This window comes from Pseudorca crassidens, chromosome X, assembly GCF_039906515.1.
Source record: "Pseudorca crassidens isolate mPseCra1 chromosome X, mPseCra1.hap1, whole genome shotgun sequence".
In the NCBI taxonomy this organism is placed as follows: Eukaryota; Metazoa; Chordata; class Mammalia; order Artiodactyla; family Delphinidae; genus Pseudorca; species Pseudorca crassidens.
In genome coordinates this window covers 70,916,880-70,935,815 of record NC_090317.1, presented here as the reverse complement: position 1 = coordinate 70,935,815, position 18,936 = coordinate 70,916,880, and the positions used below count along the sequence as shown (strand labels likewise).

The window sequence follows — 18,936 nt, the reverse complement described above, 5'->3', positions numbered from 1 at the left end:
ATTCACCTCTTCCAAGACTTCCATGATTAACTGCTCCTTATTGCTAAATCTCTTCATCTCATACATATATTCAATTGGTACCAAAATTGATGTTGCTCCCCAATTATTCTAGTTTTAATAATGTTTCTAGAGTATAAGTTCCTTGAAGACAGGGGAATTTCCAGAAAGCTTAAAAGGAATTTAGAGATTGTCTAGATATCTAGATTAATATCCTTTGCTCTGCCCATTTTCCTGATGAAGAGACTGAGACCGAGAGAGGTTAATCTGTCCAAGTCAGTCAGTCAAGTTTGTAGAAAAAGTAGGCATAAAGCCCAGGTGTCCTGACTTTCAATAGTACACTTTCCACTATATTATGTCATCTTTTATTTTACTTGTATCTCTTCAGAAGGTGTAGTAAAGTGTCATACACACACACCCCCCACGTCTCTCAATAACTGCCAATACAATAAACATAAGAGTTTACATAAATAAGAAACTGACTCAAGGAAAGAGATAGAAAGCAGAAAGGTCATTTTCTTACTTCTTTGCATGATGCCACCCTCCAGACCAGTTGATCGCTACTTTGCACATTCCATCAATCAGGCACTGGGCAGCTGTGATTGTAGCCCCTCCTACAGCTGCTGCATAGTCAAATATTCCTTCAGTGGCTGGGCAGTCATAACCTTCAGGCAAACATCAGAAGAGCTTGTTAAAAAATAAGCTGGATAAAGAGGGGTGTGATATTATGACTTATAATAAAGAATATACAGTTAACCCTTGAACAACATGGGTTTGAACAGCGCAGGCCTACTTACAGGTGGATTTTTTTTCAGCAGTAAATACTACAGTACTACACCATTAGCAGTAGGTTGAATCCGCGGATGCGCAACTGCAGATGTGGAGGGCTAACTATAAGTTATACTCAGGTTTTCGACTGCACGGAGGGTGGGTGCCCCTAACCCATGCGCTGTTTAAGGATCAACTGTATTTCTTCCCAGTTTGTGGCAGAGTTCCTAAAATTCTTGGAATTCCTAAATGATGAGTTATAGATGTGTCTTGGTTGTATTAATGAGGTAACTTGTGGACCACATCTAAGGATGGGGGTTGGTTGCCAGTAGAATTATGAGGGTTGGAACTATCAGTTCCATCCCCCTGACCTCCTGTGTGAGGCCAGAGGAACTGGTGATTGAGTTTGTAAAAAATGAATAAACAGAAACTTAAATTAAATAGTCAGGAGACCAGAAGGGGGCGCTCTCACACCCTGAAACAATAACCAAGTTTAACAAGAAGAAAGACTTTTCTTTCCTGGCAAGGACTCAATGAAAAAGCCATGGACTCTTTTTTTTTTTTTTAAACCATAGCTCTCCCAAGTTCCTTTCCCTCTCTGTAAAAGTGTTCTCCTTCCCTTGCCATGGCTTGCCATGGTTGCAGACCCCAAATTGCAATTCTCTGCTGATCCCAAACAAACCCATCTTTGATGGAGAAATATCTGGCAGCCTACTTGTTTAGGTCAACAAGCTTAATCACCAATTGGCCAATGACTTAATCATTCATGCCTATGTAATGAAGCCTCCATAAAAACCCCAAAGGAGAGGGTTTGGAGAGCTTCTGGGTTCGTGAACACGTAGAGATTTGGGGAGAGTGGCACACCTGGAGAGGGCATGGAAACTCCATGCCCTTTCCCCATACGTTGCCTTTATGCACCTCTTCCATCTGGCTGTTCCTGAGTTATATCCTTTAATGATTAACTGGTAATCTAGTGAATATATGGGTTTCCTGGGTTCTGTGAGCCGCTCTAGCAAATTAATTAAATTCGAGGGGGTCATGGGAATTTCTGATTTATAGAGAGTTGGTCAGAAGCACAGGTAACAACTTGGACTTGTGCTTGGCATTCTGAGTTGGTGAGGTTGCTAGAACCTCCAATTTGCAGCCTGTCAGCCAGAGCACAGGTAACAGCTTGGGTTTGCAACTGATGTCTGATGTGGAGAGAAGTCTTGTGGGACTGAGCACTTCACCTGCGGAATCTGATGCTCTCTCCGGGTAGAGAGTGTCAGAACTGAGTTGAATTGTAGGACACCAAGCTGGTGTCCTGAGCATTGTTTGGTGGTGTGGGGGGAAATTCCCCCCTCCACACATTGGAATTGGGTCCAGTACCCTATTAGGAGGAGTAGATTGAGGTATGACAACAACATACCCTACCAGAAAGCTACTGTGCTAACACCAGCTCCAAAATGAGAGCTAAACACCTTCAATGCCGGGGAAGGAATTATTCAGTATTACAGCTAGAAAGACTAAACCTTGAAGATTAACTAGTCACATCCTATAGATGGAGAAACTGAGGACTGAGAGGTGATATGTCATATCTGTGATGACACAGAGCCAGGTCTGGGACCCCCTGGTGTCTTAAGCCCGCACCCCCGCCCTATACACATACCTCCAGTCCAGTGTTCTTCTATTAAATCATGTTGTTTCTCTAGACTATCCTATTGGCCACTTATGGCTTTTAAAAATGCAGCTGTTTAATGAGAGATAAGGCATCAAACTTAGCAAGAATATAAATATACACTGAAGTTAAAATATAAGGTCACAGGACAGTTAAATCAGTGTACATACAGCCAAACCCAATCTGGGCTCTGCTATTAGGGCGCCAAGCAACTGAAAGGTTTTCCTCCATTTGATCCAGCATTAATTTTGCTCAATTCATATGGGAGTGTGGTTAAAGGAAGATTAATATTGTGGTTAACACATTAGTTGTTAATTTAAAAGTATTAAAGACCATCGTGCAAGTTATAAAAGATTAAGTAGTTATGATCTATAGATGGAGGTCATCTATCTCCCATCATTGCCTAGTAATGACTTTACCTAGTCCATATTCTATGGAGTCTGGATGATCATCATCTCCTTCCTGGCTGACCTTCTGGAGATGCTGCAGATAGGCATCGGTGTGGAAAGTGGCCATCTCCTCCATGGAGGCCACTTTGGGCTTAACTATCCTAATAATAACAGGGAACAAAGAAAGGTGAGTGAGTCAGATCCAGAGTATGCCAGAACCTGGAAGCAGGAGCCAGCAGTTGGAGTGAAAATACAACTTCCAGCTTCTGGTTCCAGGAGGCTGAAGCAATAAACACGTTCTGTTCCTCCACTGCAATACAGTCTTCATTTCCTCACATCTACATGTTGACTCCATTAAAAAGGGGTGAGAGGATAGATATCTCCCTTGAGTTTATAGGCAGGTTAAAAAAAAGAGTTATTATATTTAAGTTAAATAATCAGGTATTAGACAAATTTTGCTCTGTGAGTTACAACTTTCATGACAAACCAGTAGGAAGAGATATTTTCATTTGAATCAGTTTTCCTAATTGGGCAAATACAATCCTTTCAACTACATTTTTACTTTAATAGGCAGCTGTATTGTCATGAATTTTGAATTTGGAGTCAGAGAACTGGCTTCCCGTCCTAATTACCAGCTCTATAACCTCAGATAAGCTGACTGTTCTGTAGTTCAGTTTCCTCATCTGTAAAGTGGGGATATCTTATGGGAAGATTAAATGATAACATACATGAAAATGCCTTGTGGATAACTGTCATTATTATTAATATTAAAGGATTAAAAAATAGGCAACCAAAAAATGTGAAAGTTTCTATAATTGGTCCCTCACATCTGCCTCTGAGAGGAAGGAGAGAAGGAGCAAACAGGCTAGAACTGGGCTTTGCTCAGAAGCTCTCAACCCACTGTTCACAAGAAGTGAAAATAGGAGTGACGGAGAGAATACAGGGTGCTAACCTAACAACAGGACTTAACCACCTCTAACTTCTAGCTGCCTAGTCCCCATATCCTCTTCCTGACTCTGCCACTGCCACTACTGCTCTCTAGCCCTCACCACTCAAAGGGGGGTCTATGGACCAGCAGCAGCATCACCTGGGAGCTTGTTAGAAAGGCAGAATTTCAGCCTCCCCTCAGACCTACTGAATCAGAATTTGTACTTCAGTGCTCACTTCAGCAGCAGATATACTAAAATTGGAATGATACAGAGATTAGCAAGGCCCCTATGCAAGGATGACACTCAAATTTGTGAAACATTCCATATATTTTGGATTGGGAGTTTGGGCTTAGCAGATGCAAACTATTATATAGAAAATGGAAAGAGAACAAGGTCCTATTGTATAGCACAGGGAACTATATTCCATATCCTGTGATAAACCATAATGGAAAAGAATATGAAAAAGAATATATATATATATCACTTTGCTGTACACCAAAAACTAAACAACATTGTAAATCAACTATACAATTAAAAAAAAAAGAATCTGTATTTTAACAAGGTAATTCATATGCACATTCAAGTTTAAAACGCATGACCCAGGCCACAGGGAGGCATTAGTGTTTTTTTTGTTTGCTGAAGGGGAACATGCCCATGAGTTTCTCCTGAATTAATATGGCTATACAGGCTACTACCATCACCAAGCAAGCTCAGCCTCAAAAAGTAAATATATATAGCTAAGATCCAAGGAGTCTTGCTTCTTCTTCAAGAAAACATGTCTACACCCTCAGAAGTGATAACTCTGCCCATTAAAATAAAAATTTTACAGTTTCTTGTACCATGTTTCCCGGCCCTAATTGCTCCCTCTTTTAATACCCTTCCTCTTCCTTAACAAATCCTTACTGAGAGCCTCCCTACTTAACAGCAAGGAAATTAGACAGTTTTGCTTTGCTTTGATTTCTTGTTTGTCAAAGTAATTTTTTGAACTGTTAAATAACTTTAATGGAAAGCATGTAGTTTTTCTGTTTACCAAACCTATGGGTTAAAAAACGGTTGAAAAACATTCATAAAGAAGATACTCAATAAATGATTTTGTTAATAATAAGGATAAAATTTACACTACCTTCTGGGAGATAAATGAAGCATATCACACTAGCCAGCATAGACAGATGTTCACCCAATTGGCCAGAAAATGTCACAAATAATCCTACAAGTGTCAGGGTTCTAATATTTACTCTTATAACAACAAACAGCAACTTCATTTTTTTGTTTTTTTTTAAAGAAGCACTTAGCTCTGTGCTGAGTTATGGCCTTGGCTCCAGGAGTTTCCTTTGGTCTTGACTGTCTTCAGGCTCATCATTAAAGTTTGGTGGTGGTAATGGTGTATCTAAAAGTCTTAAGTTGAACCCATACTCTCAGAGCTGGCTTAGGAAAGACAAAAAACAAACAACCCCAAAACCAGAACACCTCCCAGCTGAACATCTTTTTTTCTATCAGATAGGTTTTAGTACCCAAAAGTACTCACCCCGAAACCTCCACAAAACACCTATCCCTAGGATACTTCCCTCCCAGCAATAAAGTCCTATTTCTTAACTGCTTCATGTACTTTTTTCGAGTTTTCTTAATTCTTCAAGAGCTTTTACTAGGTTACAGGCAGATTACCAACACTGTGAATCACAAAAAACTTTTAAAAAAGGACCATTCTCTCCCTAATTAGCCCCACTGTGAAGCAGGAAGTTAAGGCTATGAACACCTGGGTTCAGGGCTCTGTTCAAGCACAACTTACCTCATTTGCTTATGCAGTGCATATGCTTCAATCAAGGAATGTACCATACTGGCCTAAAAACATCAGCAAAAAAGGAAGAAAAAAAAGGCAGAAAATAGTCTCAAATGTTTAATTCAGAGAAATTCCATCGACTTCATCATCCTGAACAAAGGAACTAACTTTTAACTCCCCTCCCTTTTTACTTAACAGTTACAAAGCACTTTAGACAATACAAAGTATCTAAATCGCTAAGGAGCAAGCTATCGGGCCTTACGGAGGTGTTGGAACACTTTTCTCCTGCAGCTTCTTCTCCACTTCGGGGATCCCTGGCAGTAAAGACACCATCCCCTCCATGCCATCCCTTCCCCCTCCCCCGCACCTCCACCCCACCCCCACCTGTCCGTTGGACGCCCCGCTGCGCTCTCAGGAAACTCTCTAAGGGAACACTTCCTCCATCACCTGGTACAGCCGCCCAAATTTCTGCTGAAGATTTCCCCCAGCCCTGTATCCTCTTCGCTTCCTAATGCCCTCCCGTCCACCGGCCTCCCACCCACACCCCCAAAACCCACGGTCTTTCATCCCAACCTTTCTTACCCGTTTGGGGACTTTGGCCAGGGAGTCGCACATGCTAACATACTCGGGGCTGTAAATGTAAACCGGGGGCAGGGACTGCCCACCGTCCGCCGGTTCCTCCGGCTCCTCCATCTTCCACTTACAGCCGTTCCGGAGCCACCGTCCGGATCCGGCTTTTTTCGGACTCAGCCCGGGCTCCGGTTCCTGCTCCTCTGATCGGCCGCAGCGGTGCTCCCTGGTCAACATTCCCTCCTAGTTTCGAGATCGCCGGTGACACTGTCCCTGCTCCCCATCCAATTGAAGAAATGCATGGGCCTTGTCAGGCCAGAACCCCTACATTTAGTGACTACAGTTCAAAAACGGAGGTCGGCAGATATAAAAGCCCAAATAGCTGCCAATTAGGATCGATATTTTATAGCACAAATAAGCACAGTCAAAACTAACCATTGTTGCCCTACGGGGCCATTTGAGATGAAGTCAGACCAGCTTCAGAGCATGCTGGGAGATGTAGTTTCGAGGGATTTGAGTAGCGGAAGAGTCAGGGCTAATTACTAAAATAGCCGCGAATTTGAGTTTTAGCGCTAAAAAAAAAAAAAGGATCACCGTCAACGCTTTATGAATTGTCTCAATCTGCAAACACACCCATATAAATATCTAAAGACAGACACAGTGTGGCCACTAAGAGCCCAGCACCACCCAACACATCAGACGGGCTCTTTTTGGTGGGGGATTAATTAATGGTACAAACTGTTTGAAAAGTTTACACAGTCAATTCTGTGCTGCAACTTAGTTCACTGCTTTTCATCATTAACTATCCATGTCCATATAAGAGTTAACAATCTCAATAATTCACTCTGGCAAAGCTGGTACCACTTTCCCAAGACGCTGGCTGGTACTCTGTAAATTGCTTCGTAGATTCCAGTCAAGCAATGATGTCAAATCACTCCTTGAAAATTCACTTGGAGTTAAGTGTGTAAGCAGATACTTTCAGTGATGTTTGGAAACTGCAGCTCTTCTTCCTTCCCTCCTTTTTTTCTCTGCAGCTATACAAGAGTTAGGGAAATATTTTAGGTTTAGTGTGAGGGTTCACATTAAAGAGTATCCTGGAGCAGTTTTAGAATTACCATCAGTATTTCCAGGTTCCTGGGGGCCCCTATGATCTGACACAAACTAGCCAATGCCCAAGGCCCCAACTCTCACATCAACATGAATTAACCTCTCAGACAGTCCAATATTCTAGTTTGCTTTTTTCCCCTACTCTTTAAACATTTATGGAGTATTGTGATATGCACTTGGATATACTATCTCATTTCATCCTTGCAACAGTCCTATAAAGGAGGTTGTAATACACCCATTTTACAGATGCAGTTTAGAGAAAATAACTGTTCAAAGTCACACACACAAACAGAAAAGCAGGAATTCAAAACCAGGTCTGCCTGACACTGAAGTTTTTGAACATTCCCTTTACTATATAAACTTGATTCCTCCAGGATGACTTTGTGTTAAATCTAACCTTGTTCAACCCTCCATTTAGTATCTCCTCAATACTTAGTATTCTGGATTTTTTTTTTCTCCTGCGATGTGTTTCTTTAGCTAGAATGTAAGCTCTCATGCTCCTTTTGTATCTTCCCATAGCAATTAGCTCAAAGTTCTGCCATCATTCAATCATTCATCAAACTTTATCTGACATCAACTAAGTGTACAGTACAGCTGAGGATTCAATCCTCAAGATGAATTACAGTCTGATCTCTGCTCTCAGGGAATTTGCATTCTTGTAGATGAGACGGATACACAAGAAGCAGAGTCAGATAATGAATGTAGGATGCTTGTTTAATAACTAAGCATTAAGTACTTAATAACTGGTACTTAGTAAATGGCAACTAGGGTTCTTATTCAGTGACATCTGAGAGGGTCCTGGTGGATAGATGGGATTTTACCTGGTGAAGAAGGGAGCCAGGGGAGGGCATGCTGACTAGAATCAACAGCATAAGCAAAAACAAAAAGGAGAACATTTCTAGGCTAGTTTAGTTGAAGGGGCTGGCTCATGAAGTGTTTTGAATACTAGACTAAAGAGAATAGACTTCACCCTGTGGGAAATGGGGAGACATATAAACAGAAATCTTAAAATAAAAGATTTCTACAGCAGTAGTGTGTAGGGAAGATTAACTATTGAAAGACTACAAGCAGTGAGAGTGCTGCAATGGATCAGATAAGAAATAATGATCATTTATGGTTTTGTTTTGTTTTTTTGTTCTTTTGGCTGTGCCGCGTGGCATGCGGGATCCCGACCAGGGTTAGAACTCGTGCCCCCTGCAGTGGAAGCATGGAGTCCTAACCACTGGACCGCCAGGGAATTCCAAAGCAATGATGATTTAAACTAGGGTAGGGACAATGGAAACAGAGAGGGAGAAACAATGCACAGGGTAGGTTCAACAGGACTTCCTTACTACTAGTACTTGAATATTGGTGAGAGCAGATGGAGAAGTTATTGAAAATTCTTAAAGTCTGTGTGAAGAGAAGGCCAGCAGTATCAATATAAGGAAGAGGGAAATGAGAAGGAAGAACTCAGAGGGTAGGGCAGGTGCTTAACCCAGTTTATTTCCCCACATAGATAAGAGATAGCTAAAGTCATAACAGTGGGTGAGATAGTCAAGGGAACATGGCTGTCTCCACTGCGATGTCTAATCATATCTAACTTAACATTTTCAAACCAAACTCCTGATTTTCCTATCCAAGTCTTTGCCACCCCTTCCCCATCTTTCATAGCTCAGTAGAGATACCAAAGTCTATCCAGTTGCCTAAGCCAGAAACCTGGGAGTTATTTGTATTCCCTCCTTTTCTTTCACTCCCAAATCTAATCCATCAATTTCCATTGGTTTCACCTCCAAGACGTGTCTTAACTACCTCCACTTCTCTCCTCTGCACTGTCGTCACCCCAGTCCTGGCACTGTCATCTCTCACTTGGACTTCCTGCAATACCTAGCTGGCTTCTACTTCCACTCTTGTTGACTTACAATCCATTCTTTTTGTAGCCGCAGAGTGAGCTTCTTAAAAAATGTAAATCAGATCATGTCACTTTTTAAAACCTGCCCCACGCCATGGTGAGAATCTTTGAGCTAGGAAGAAGAGAGTGATTTGGGAGAATGCCGTTTGTGGGAGTTGGGAGAGAAAGATGCCAAAAAGGAGACAAAAAAGTAATAGTTGGGTGAGAACTGGTACAGTTTCACAGAAATCAAGGGATGAGAGGGTTACAAGAAGGGAGAGGTAGTAACAATGTCATGTATTGCAAAAGGGTCAGAAACCCCTTTTGCCATTAGGAGTTCACTGGTGCTCTATGAAAAACACACGAGGCAAGGGAGGAAGCCAGATTGCAAGGGGTTAATGAGTGAAGCCAATGCTGTCAAGTGTAACTTCCTTTTTGAAGAAATTTGATTGTGAAAGGAAGGAATTATTATAGTATATCAACCTAGGGGGATGTCAGAGCCCAGGAATATTTTTTTAGAATAAGAGAGAAATGCACATGTTTACAGAGGGGAAGGAGTCTATGGGGCTGTAGGAGTTGACTAAAAGGTGAGATCATGACAAGTTGGCAATATAAGGAGGAAACAGGACTTGTCTAGGGCTTTTCATGGATAGACAGTGGAGAAGGAGGGCAGGATACAGACTGGCCAACTGAGACTCTAAAGTCTGGACTCTGATGTGAAAATTGATTTTTCCATGTGTTCTTTCAGTTCTAGCAACAGGTAGCTGAACACTTCAACATGGGGAGCATTGCTTTTAAACTGGAAACAGTATCCTCATTTGGCATACAATGTGGCAAGATGATTCAACTATGGAAAAAGATAAATTGTTGCACAAGGATCTGCAACAGCAAATCCCACAGGGAGGCTGCACCCTTATTCATGATTAAGATAGAGCACAAACCATGCCACAGGTCCCAACCTCAACTTTCCACAAGCTTAATACCCATACGATCCTTAACTTGGGAAGAAAACCTTCCTCAAAGCACCAGATTTGCAGTCAGAGGACTTGAAGTCAGAGGAAATAGGTTGAATCTTGGCTCCAAAGTTTACTAGTGTGGTGACCCTGGACAAGTTCTTGGCCTCACTTTCCTTAGCCATTTTTGCTAAAGGTAGTTTTTGAACCAGCAAGGTCAGGATGGGCTATGCCACTTCTTTTGATGATCTCCTCTGCCTTCACTTGCTGGCAGAAGCAGGCAGAAGGGAAAGCAAACACATTAAGAAGTCACCACCCCTCTGGCCACCTTCTTTGTGCATTTTACAATATGCCCACTGATATCTCAACTGTAGTGAACCAACTGACCCTTGTTTTCACACCACTTCCTAATGTCTTTTCCTTGGAGAGTGTCATTGTTGAGAATGTGAACTCTATAGAGTCAAACTGCTTGAGCTCAGATCCAAGCTCTACCACTTCCTGGCTGTCTGATTTTCAACAATTTGCTTATAATGCTTAGTGCCTCAGTTCCCTCATATGGAAGATGGGGATGACAACAGTAATTAACTCACATGGTGACTGTGAAAACAGAATAAGATGGTCATACCAAGTGCCTGTATAACAATGTCTGGCATTTGGTAAGCACTCAAATATTGATTATCATTTAAGAGCTATTATGCCAAATATTCCTCAATTTGGGGGAAAGTCTCCACCCCATTGCTATCCTCACCCATATACCGTTACTGCAAGAGTACTGTTACTGGTTTGAGAACAGGTCCTTTGCTTTTAGGCCTAGCCTTAAAAGAAATCGGACTTCTGCTAAATAGAGGGTGACCATACCATCCAAACTGGGACACTTTTGAGTGACAGAGAGTGCTATTAATAATTATGCCAGGACAACAGGCATAAACGGGGACTGTCCTGGGCAAACCAAGACCTAAGGTCACTCAAGTTTAATAGGAAATGAAGACTAAGTGTGGAAGACACTATATTTATCTCCATTGCATTAGTACAGGTACTAGGTATTTGGTAAGTAGAAAAGGGTCAGAGTAAGAATAACTTTGGACCCATCAGCTGCATAAAATTCTCAGAATGTAGTATAACCTAATTAACCAGGATGGGACTGCAGAGACTGTTCATCCTTGCTGGATAAACCCTCTCTTGTTACACAAAAGGCTAATGAGTAGTTGAACAAGATTCTGCCGAATAGTTATAACACTTAGGAGAACGAACTGTTTTTAGGTACCCTCCAGTTGTGCAGGAGCACCACCTGCAAACAATTATAATGCTGACCAAAAATCAGTCTTATTCATTCATCAGAACAGGCTCCCGACAGATGTCAATAAGCTAGTTGGAATTCAGTGAGCCTAGTTTGAGCAGTCATGCACTCGAATGATAAAACTGCATTTCTTTACATATATTACATACCATATTATATAATGTATAATATATGATTTATGTATTAATATTATTCTACTTTGATCCAATTATGAACTTTGACTGTACCGCATAATTAGAGTATGTAAAATAGAGCCATGAAATAAACTCCAATCACAGAAACACATATAAAGTTTTGCACATTGGCACCAGACATGATTTAATTGGAAATTCTAATTTTTTATTCTGTTTTCAAAACATAAGTGCTTAAAAAGTGTCCAATGTGTTTTTTAGTACCACATGCTTAAAATGAACAAAATATGAATCAAGTTTTCTAAACAGTTGCTTTAAAAGTGAAGTAGCTGTGTGTGGGAAGCATAGTGATAGATAACTTCATAAACCCAGAGAAATGTAGCCATCAGGGTCAGTTCAGGTAAATTTGTGTGGGAGGGAGTGGTGGCTTTCAACTGTGCCACTCCAGATGTACTCTCTGTGGCTGGGGTACACTTGCAGCCAGTGAAAAGACAGTTTCAGAACAGGGTGTAAATTTTCTTTATATGTGACCAGAAAATCACGTAATCAGAAAGCTACTTACTGTGTGTTTCCATTTCCTATAAGAGAGGTACTGAAAAGTTTGGCCATCCTTTCTTTGTTTCCACTATCTGTTTTCTATCACCCTACTATGCTCATTTATTCATGTGTACTCATAATATTGTCACTGGTTCTGTTACAATTATTTAGAGAATCCCCCATCCCCATTCTTGGAGAAAAACCTGAAAAAATCTGAAGGAAAATAGGGGATTGAAGTAGGAGGTTATCTGAGTATAAACAGGGAAATTAGTAGAGTCTTAACAGGAGAAGGAAAATGCTATGGACTGAATGTTCGCATCCCTCCAAAATTCATATCTTGAAGCCTTAATCCCCAATGTGAAAGTATTTGGAGGTGGGAGCCTTTGGGAGATAATCAGGTAGAGTCCCCATGGTAGGATTAGTGCCCTGAGAAAAAGAGGAAGAGCCGAGAGCTCACTCTCTCTGTGCCATGTAAGGATACAGCAAGAAGGCAGCTATTTACAAACCAGAAAGAGGGCCGTCACCAGACACTGAATCTGCTGGTACTTTGATCTTGTATCTCTCAGCCTTCAGAACTGTGAGAAATAAATGTTTGCTGTTTAAGCTACCCTGTCTATGGTATTTTGTTATAGTGGCCTGGAACTAAGACAGAAAGTTAGGAGAAACATTCTTCAACTGGCTACCTAAACATGAGACTAGGAAAGAGGACTCAAGGAATCCTCCACTATCTTTTGCGTATCAGCCTGAGGCCATAGTCACACCCCTCTCCCACACACAACACTCATATTTACATACTTAACTCAGTTTGTCAAATGTAGATAAAGACAGATATACAGACATGTCAAAACTACTTAACATTCAGAAAAATTCCCACGTGTGCTTAGACACACATACAAATGCAGGTGTTTACGAGAGACAGATACATGCCTGCAGATATCAAGATATACATAGATATGAACACAGAGAATCAGGAAGTAAAAATGTAAATGAATGAGTTTAAAAGTAGATAGGAGGGCAGGGAGTTGGAGGGGGTGGATGCTATAGAGAGTGAATAGGTGAGTGAGACGGAGACCAGGTGAGCACAAAGAAAGAGTGCTCAGTAAAGCAGCTATAGACTGGACTGCTATATGCCTGTTCGCCAAAGACAGAGGCTTCAATTATTCTCTGTGTTGTATGCTGGCCCACTCTTCAGAGCCATGGATTAGTGTACAAGGCTCTCTTCAGGGCACTAACCCATCTCTAATTCCTTCTCTGTTTCCTAGGTGTAAGACTCTACCCAGACATCTTCTCTTCTGCCCCCCTCCTTTCTGGAATTGGGATCCTGGCTCCATTTCTCTGGGTTATTCTGCATTTTCTACTACAAATACATCTTTGAGTACCAGCAATCTTCATAAAATGTGATTTTAAGTGTTAATACCGAAATCCTTAAATATGCACACTGCACTTGCATTTTTTTGATATTTCACCAAAGGGAGAGTAAGAATTATGTGTGCCGATATAGAGAAGGCAAAAGCAGAGACAGTAAGTTCTGCACAGAAAGGAGTTCATCATTCAGTGTGAGGCAGCATGTGAGTAAAGAAGAAAACCATGATCTGGTACTCTTTTCCCAAGAAAAGGCACTTAGGATAGACATTTCCAATTTATAGCAGCATAAAGTCCAACAATTTAGGGTTTACTCACTTGAAATAATGTTCCAAAGCACCCACTACTCGTTCACACAATGAACCAAACATAAGAAAAATCAAACTTTAGGAATAAGTTATTATTAACACCTGCTCCCCAAACAGGAGTTAGAAAACTAAGGTTGTAACAGATCTAGAGAATAAAAACACATGCAAACTTTTATGAACCATGAAAGAATTAAGGCACTGAAAAGCCTGGGTGAGCAGATGCCTCCAGGCAAGGGTTCACGTCTTCTACACCAGTTAGTTTATCAGAAAAGTTCGCTCTTCTTGGGAGGGATGGGTTGGAAAGGGGCACGGTCGGGAGTGATCAGGCCATCACATTTCAGTTCCATGCACAATGAGGCAGGAGCCAGCTGTCAAAAGGCTCCCAGCAGCCAGGGCCTAGAGGCCTCACTGCATGGCACAGATGCTGTGAGGCAGGAACTCCTGCACGTAGGTGGCAGCTGCCTTGGAGAGGTAGGTCATGGTGCCAAACCTGCCACTGGGTGCACTGTCATACAGAAGAGTACAGATGCCAGATGCAGGATCCTTGGCCAACATGATATCATCTGCGCCGAGGGTTTTCTGTTTGGTTTTTAAGGGTGGGAGAACACAGGGGAAAGGAAAAATTACTAATCCTACTAATTAAAGTCCTGATTAGAATAACTCAGAGCCTCCTCCCCATCACCAACTAGTTGGATCTTAGGCTGTTTAGACAGGAAGGGATCAGGGTTATGCACAAAATGGTGACTATGAGTTTCTATATATGCATTTTTCACTAGATCCTAAAATCACATGAAATTATTTTTAAAGCATTAATTGTTTTGAATTTTTGAAAGTTAAATATAATAGGTAATTACAGTTGTGTTTGTTAAAGAGTCAAATGTTAATACTTACAAATCACCCTAGAGGGACTTTGGTCTGAATCCTTCTAGTACCACTGATTTCAGCATGTATTATTTTATCTTGCATTTCATCATTATTTCTTTCTAAGTCGACTTAATTCAAATAGACCTCAAGCTTTCCAATCTAGAGTCTATGCCTAAAAGGGATCACATTTTCTGCTACAACGAACTAAGAGCAATCAGAATATTTAAAATTAGGACTGTCCTAGAAAATCCTTGAAAAGTCCTAGAGAAACTTTTAATTTCCTTTGCATTCCCCCCCAGGGCCTAATAGAATGAAACACTGATTACATGTTTTGGAGACTGTTCTATTAACAGCAGTGCATGTCCTTCACTTTATGTGGTCCTACTCTTAATCTAAGAAATATTTGGAAAGCTTTCAATAGTTTGCATTTTTAAAATGTGCTTTATTTCCTGGAATAAGATTTATTAAGAAAATAAGGAAATGTAGAATTAAAAGTTTCACTTTAATATTTTCCTACAGGTAAGAGAGAAAAGCAAAACCAAAACAAAACCAAAATCAAATCTTCTCTTTTCCTTAATAGTCCAGAAAGGATATACTACCCAATAGTTTCTTATTAAGTCCTTATCGCTACGAAAAGTAGTGTGATAAAAGTAGTCTGAAATATGACGAAAAGCATAAAAGTCTCCTGAGTTCCAGGCAACTTTACCATGTAACACAACCACAAAACTCATGGTAAAAGACAGAGGTCATCCCACAGCTTACTTCTTTTACAGATAGAGCTCAGAGCCACTACAAAGGGGGCCTAGAAAAGAGCTATGAGGAAGAGGACACAAGAAAGTGACCTTGGCTTCTTGAAGAGCTCTGAATGCAGTCAGGTTAGTATCAGACATTCCTCTTTGAGAAAACAACAGGTTTGCCTACCTGTTCTTGAAGAAACAAGTCATTGGCAATATGCACTATTTTTTCCACAGCAATGATGCTTCCAATACTATGAATTTCAATGTCTGACATCATGGTGAGGACAAGGATGGCTTCAACCAGAAGCTGGCGGTACTCCGGCTGAGGTACACGATTCAGGACAGACTCCACGTGAACAGAGAATTTAATCTCACCTGGAGTCATCTGTGATAGAGAAGAAGAAAATCACTTCCTAAGAGCCCATCATGCAGGAGACATCAATTACCTATTCTGAAAGGCAGAAGAAATACTGTAGCCAAGAGTACTGCTTCAGTCTCCTTTAATATAATTGAGTGAGTACATAGGTTCAATCTTGTTTTTGAAGGCAATCTGGCAAGCATAACAAGAGTCATAAAAGTATCAATGCCCTCTAATCCATAATCCTCCTTCTGGAAGTTCATCCTAAGGAAATAATTCAAGAGAGGAGAAAAGCCCTATGTGCAAGAGTGTTTTATAGCAGCATTAGTCACAAGTGGAAAACTAGAAGTAATCTAAACATGGGAATGGTTGTGTAAATAATGGCATATCATGGTACAGCAACTTCATGAGTTTCTATAGAATCATTAAAAGAATAAATAAGATGACTGTGGATAAAGGAAAAATCTAAGTAGAAACTAAAATTGTATATACGTGATGATGAGGATTATGTAAAATATTTATATACTGTTAGATTAAAAAGGGCATGAAGAAATATGAAGTTATTTTAGGGTGAAGGGGATTGAGGGCTAATTTTTGGTAAAACTGTATTAAGTATATACTTTAGGGTGGCAATGTAGATTTGAAGTCTAAAGACCTGGGTTCAAGTCCTGTCTTTGTCAGTTACTGGTTCTATGACCTTGGACAATTCACTTCTCTAAATTTGTATGCTTATCTGTGAACTAGGAACTACAATCCCTTCCTTAGCTATCTCACATAGTTGTGCTGAAGATCAAATTAAAGACTGTGTAAAGGTGTTTTGGAGACTCTTAAAGGTACATTCAGGTATGTATTATTATTAATTCTGTTAACATTTCAATCTTGCTTAAAGGCAGAGAGAAGACCAAGAGAGGACACAGTGTTCTTTACTAGGGAAGAGGCTTCTAGGAAGGAGTGGAGCCCTGAAACACAGCATTAACTTTCTGTACCCACCCTTGCAGCCATGATCTACAAGAACTCCAGAGTTTTTGAGAATTTTCTACTATCCAGTCTTACTATTCTCAGCTTCCCAATTCTCGCTCCTTTGTTGATTTTGTATAAAAGCTATTTCTTTATAATTTCAGTGTGACTGGGCAAAAAGCAAAATATAAAAGCACCTCCTAATCTATGTCTGTGGTTCATGGCAATGTTTTCCAACCATGGTGATATATCAGGATTATTCTAAGGATTTTTTTTTTTTAAAGTACAGGTGCTCGGGCTTCCCTGGTGGCGCAGTGGTTGAGAGTCTGCCTGCCAATGCGGGGGACACGGGTTTGAGCCCTGATCTGGGAAGATCCCACATGCCGCGGAGCAACTAGGCCCGTGAGCCACAACTACTGAGCCTGCGCGTCTGGAACTTGTGCTCCGCAACGAGAGGCCGCGACAGTGAGAGGCCCGCGCACCGCGATGAAGAGTGGCCCCCGCTCGCCGCAACTAGAGAAAGCCCACGCACAGAAATGATGACCCAACACAGCCATAAATGAATAAGTAAATAAATAAATAAATAAAATTAAAAAAAATAAAAATAAAAAAATAAAGTACAGGTGCTCATGCCCCATCCCTGGAGAGTCTAATCCACTGAATTGGAGATAGGAGCTCAGGTTACTGTGATATATAGTTAGAGCTAAGGACCATTGGTTTATGATCACTGGTTTATAGTCTACAAACATGTTAGTAGAGAAAGGTAGGGATGAGCAGGATGGGGACATGAGAAGTCATTCATTCATTCATTCTTAGATTTCTATCTCATCTGCCATTTCTAACTCTGGCAACACTCACATAAATCAGCCTAACTTAATCAACCATTAAAAGAAACTGCCTTTATATAATTAATGTAACACATAATTATTCTCTAATATTCCCATTCTATTTTTTAAGAACATTCTCTCCTTTCTTCCAATGCATTTCTTGTTCAGTTGATTTATAAAAGCATAGATTTGTTATTTTGAAAAGAGATCACTGAAATACTTTAGCCAGACAAGCTATCAATCAAATAAATGTGAAAGACACAGAATCTTACCTCTCTAGTGGTTGAAGAAGGAAGAACAAAACCTTCCACAGAAAGTCCATGACACTGCAAAACAGCAAAAACGTCACCCGGGACATGCTGACAACTGGGAGACTGTAAGGAGACACTTAGTATTTCTAAGTGTGTTCCCCTGGGTAGATGCTGAGTAATCACAGGCCAGGGAAAGGCCCTGCAGCCCACGGGTCTTTGCCAAGGGGTTACGCTTACTGTGTGGCAAGAAGCAGGGTTGGACTATAGGGAACTCAAGCTTCATCCTCTACTTAGGGGAGTGGAAGGGTCGGGAAGGTCTACCTGCTGAGATAGTCTAGCCCTAAAGATTCAGAGACTATCTGAGAGGATACCACGGTAGGTCCCAGAGCCATCACAAATAGACTTTCATAAAGATTTTTTTGGGCTGAAGAGAAAAAACTCAAGATATGCATTTACCAGACATGCATAGTTACATTTTCTAGTTAAGCATCCCCCATCAGCACTCCTGATCCCCTCACTCTGCTCTACTTTCTCTACAGTATGTCATCTTTCAACATTCTGTATAATTTACTTATTTATTGTGTTTCTTATTTATTGTCTCTCCTTAATAGAATGTAAGTTCCATAAGGACAGAGATCGTCGTCTGTTTTGTTTTCTGTTGTATTCCTGTGAGCACCTAGGACATTGCCTAGTGCATGGCAGATGCTCAAGAAATACTGTATGAACGAATGATATTTTATCTTCCCCCCACCATCAATTCAATTATTAAAAAGCAGTGGGAATTAATGATTTGCCATTTTAGATTTTAAATAAATCAAAACATTATATATTAAACCACAGATAAATATTCCAATCCAAAAAGTTTATCGACCCTACCAGACACTTCCATCCCATGTTCCATATGCCAAATAACAATCTTTGAGAATTACCAGCCTTGAAACATATGTGCAGAGTGATTATGTTACATTCATACTCTGAAAGGAATGGAATGAAAATAAAAACAGACGGCATTTGTTTTTCCCCTTTACATTAGGATTTCAAATTCATGCTTTGATTCTGCCACAAAATACCCAATTTTCCCAGTCAGACTTGAATGTTCCTTCCCTTGTATTCTCACAGCCTTCTGGTTTTGCACTTTTATCATAACACTTTTGGCCTTGCATTACAGCTGCTATGTAAGACGATAACTATGGATTAAACTCTTTGATGACAAGAACAGACACTTTCCATGGTATCTGGGTAGAAGAGCACCTACTACATGTAGTCTGTGAAACTGAATTGCCATAAGCCAGG

At 40.6% G+C, this 18,936-nt stretch overlaps 2 protein-coding genes and 1 non-coding gene across 17 annotated transcripts in view; 1 reads left to right on the top strand and 2 right to left on the bottom strand.

Moving 5' to 3' along the window:
* Nucleotides 1–6,830, bottom strand: part of HDAC8 (histone deacetylase 8) — a 243,008-nt gene extending 236,178 nt beyond the window's left edge. For 2 of the 8 annotated variants that reach the window (XR_010940041.1, XM_067723757.1), the window contains exons 1-4: nucleotides 6,100–6,823; nucleotides 5,527–5,579; nucleotides 2,842–2,972; nucleotides 521–662 (exon numbers count right to left, since the gene is read on the bottom strand). Coding sequence is in view for 6 of the 8 variants with exons in the window: in XM_067723757.1 (XP_067579858.1) it covers nucleotides 521–662; nucleotides 2,842–2,972; nucleotides 5,527–5,579; nucleotides 6,100–6,324 (551 nt within the window). In the remaining 2 variants the exon portion in view is untranslated. Of the gene's footprint in view, nucleotides 1–520; nucleotides 663–2,841; nucleotides 2,973–5,526; nucleotides 5,580–6,099 lie in introns of all 8 variants that reach the window. The other 6 variants (XR_010940040.1, XM_067723758.1, XM_067723759.1 and 3 more) reach the window with 6 other exon arrangements.
* LOC137217742 (U6 spliceosomal RNA) lies at nucleotides 3,968–4,071 on the top strand. The gene has a single exon (XR_010940243.1). It is a non-coding gene; the product is annotated as a U6 spliceosomal RNA (small nuclear RNA).
* Nucleotides 6,831–11,598: 4,768 nt separating the features above from the next.
* Nucleotides 11,599–18,936, bottom strand: part of PHKA1 (phosphorylase kinase regulatory subunit alpha 1) — a 131,184-nt gene continuing 123,846 nt past the window's right edge. For all 8 annotated transcript variants that reach the window (XM_067723853.1, XM_067723854.1, XM_067723858.1 and 5 more), the window contains 3 exons: nucleotides 17,665–17,718; nucleotides 15,435–15,635; nucleotides 11,599–14,228 (listed from right to left, as the gene is read on the bottom strand). In XM_067723853.1, the coding sequence (XP_067579954.1) occupies nucleotides 14,055–14,228; nucleotides 15,435–15,635; nucleotides 17,665–17,718 (429 nt within the window). In that variant the 3' untranslated portion in view covers nucleotides 11,599–14,054. The remainder of the gene's footprint in view (nucleotides 14,229–15,434; nucleotides 15,636–17,664; nucleotides 17,719–18,936) is intronic.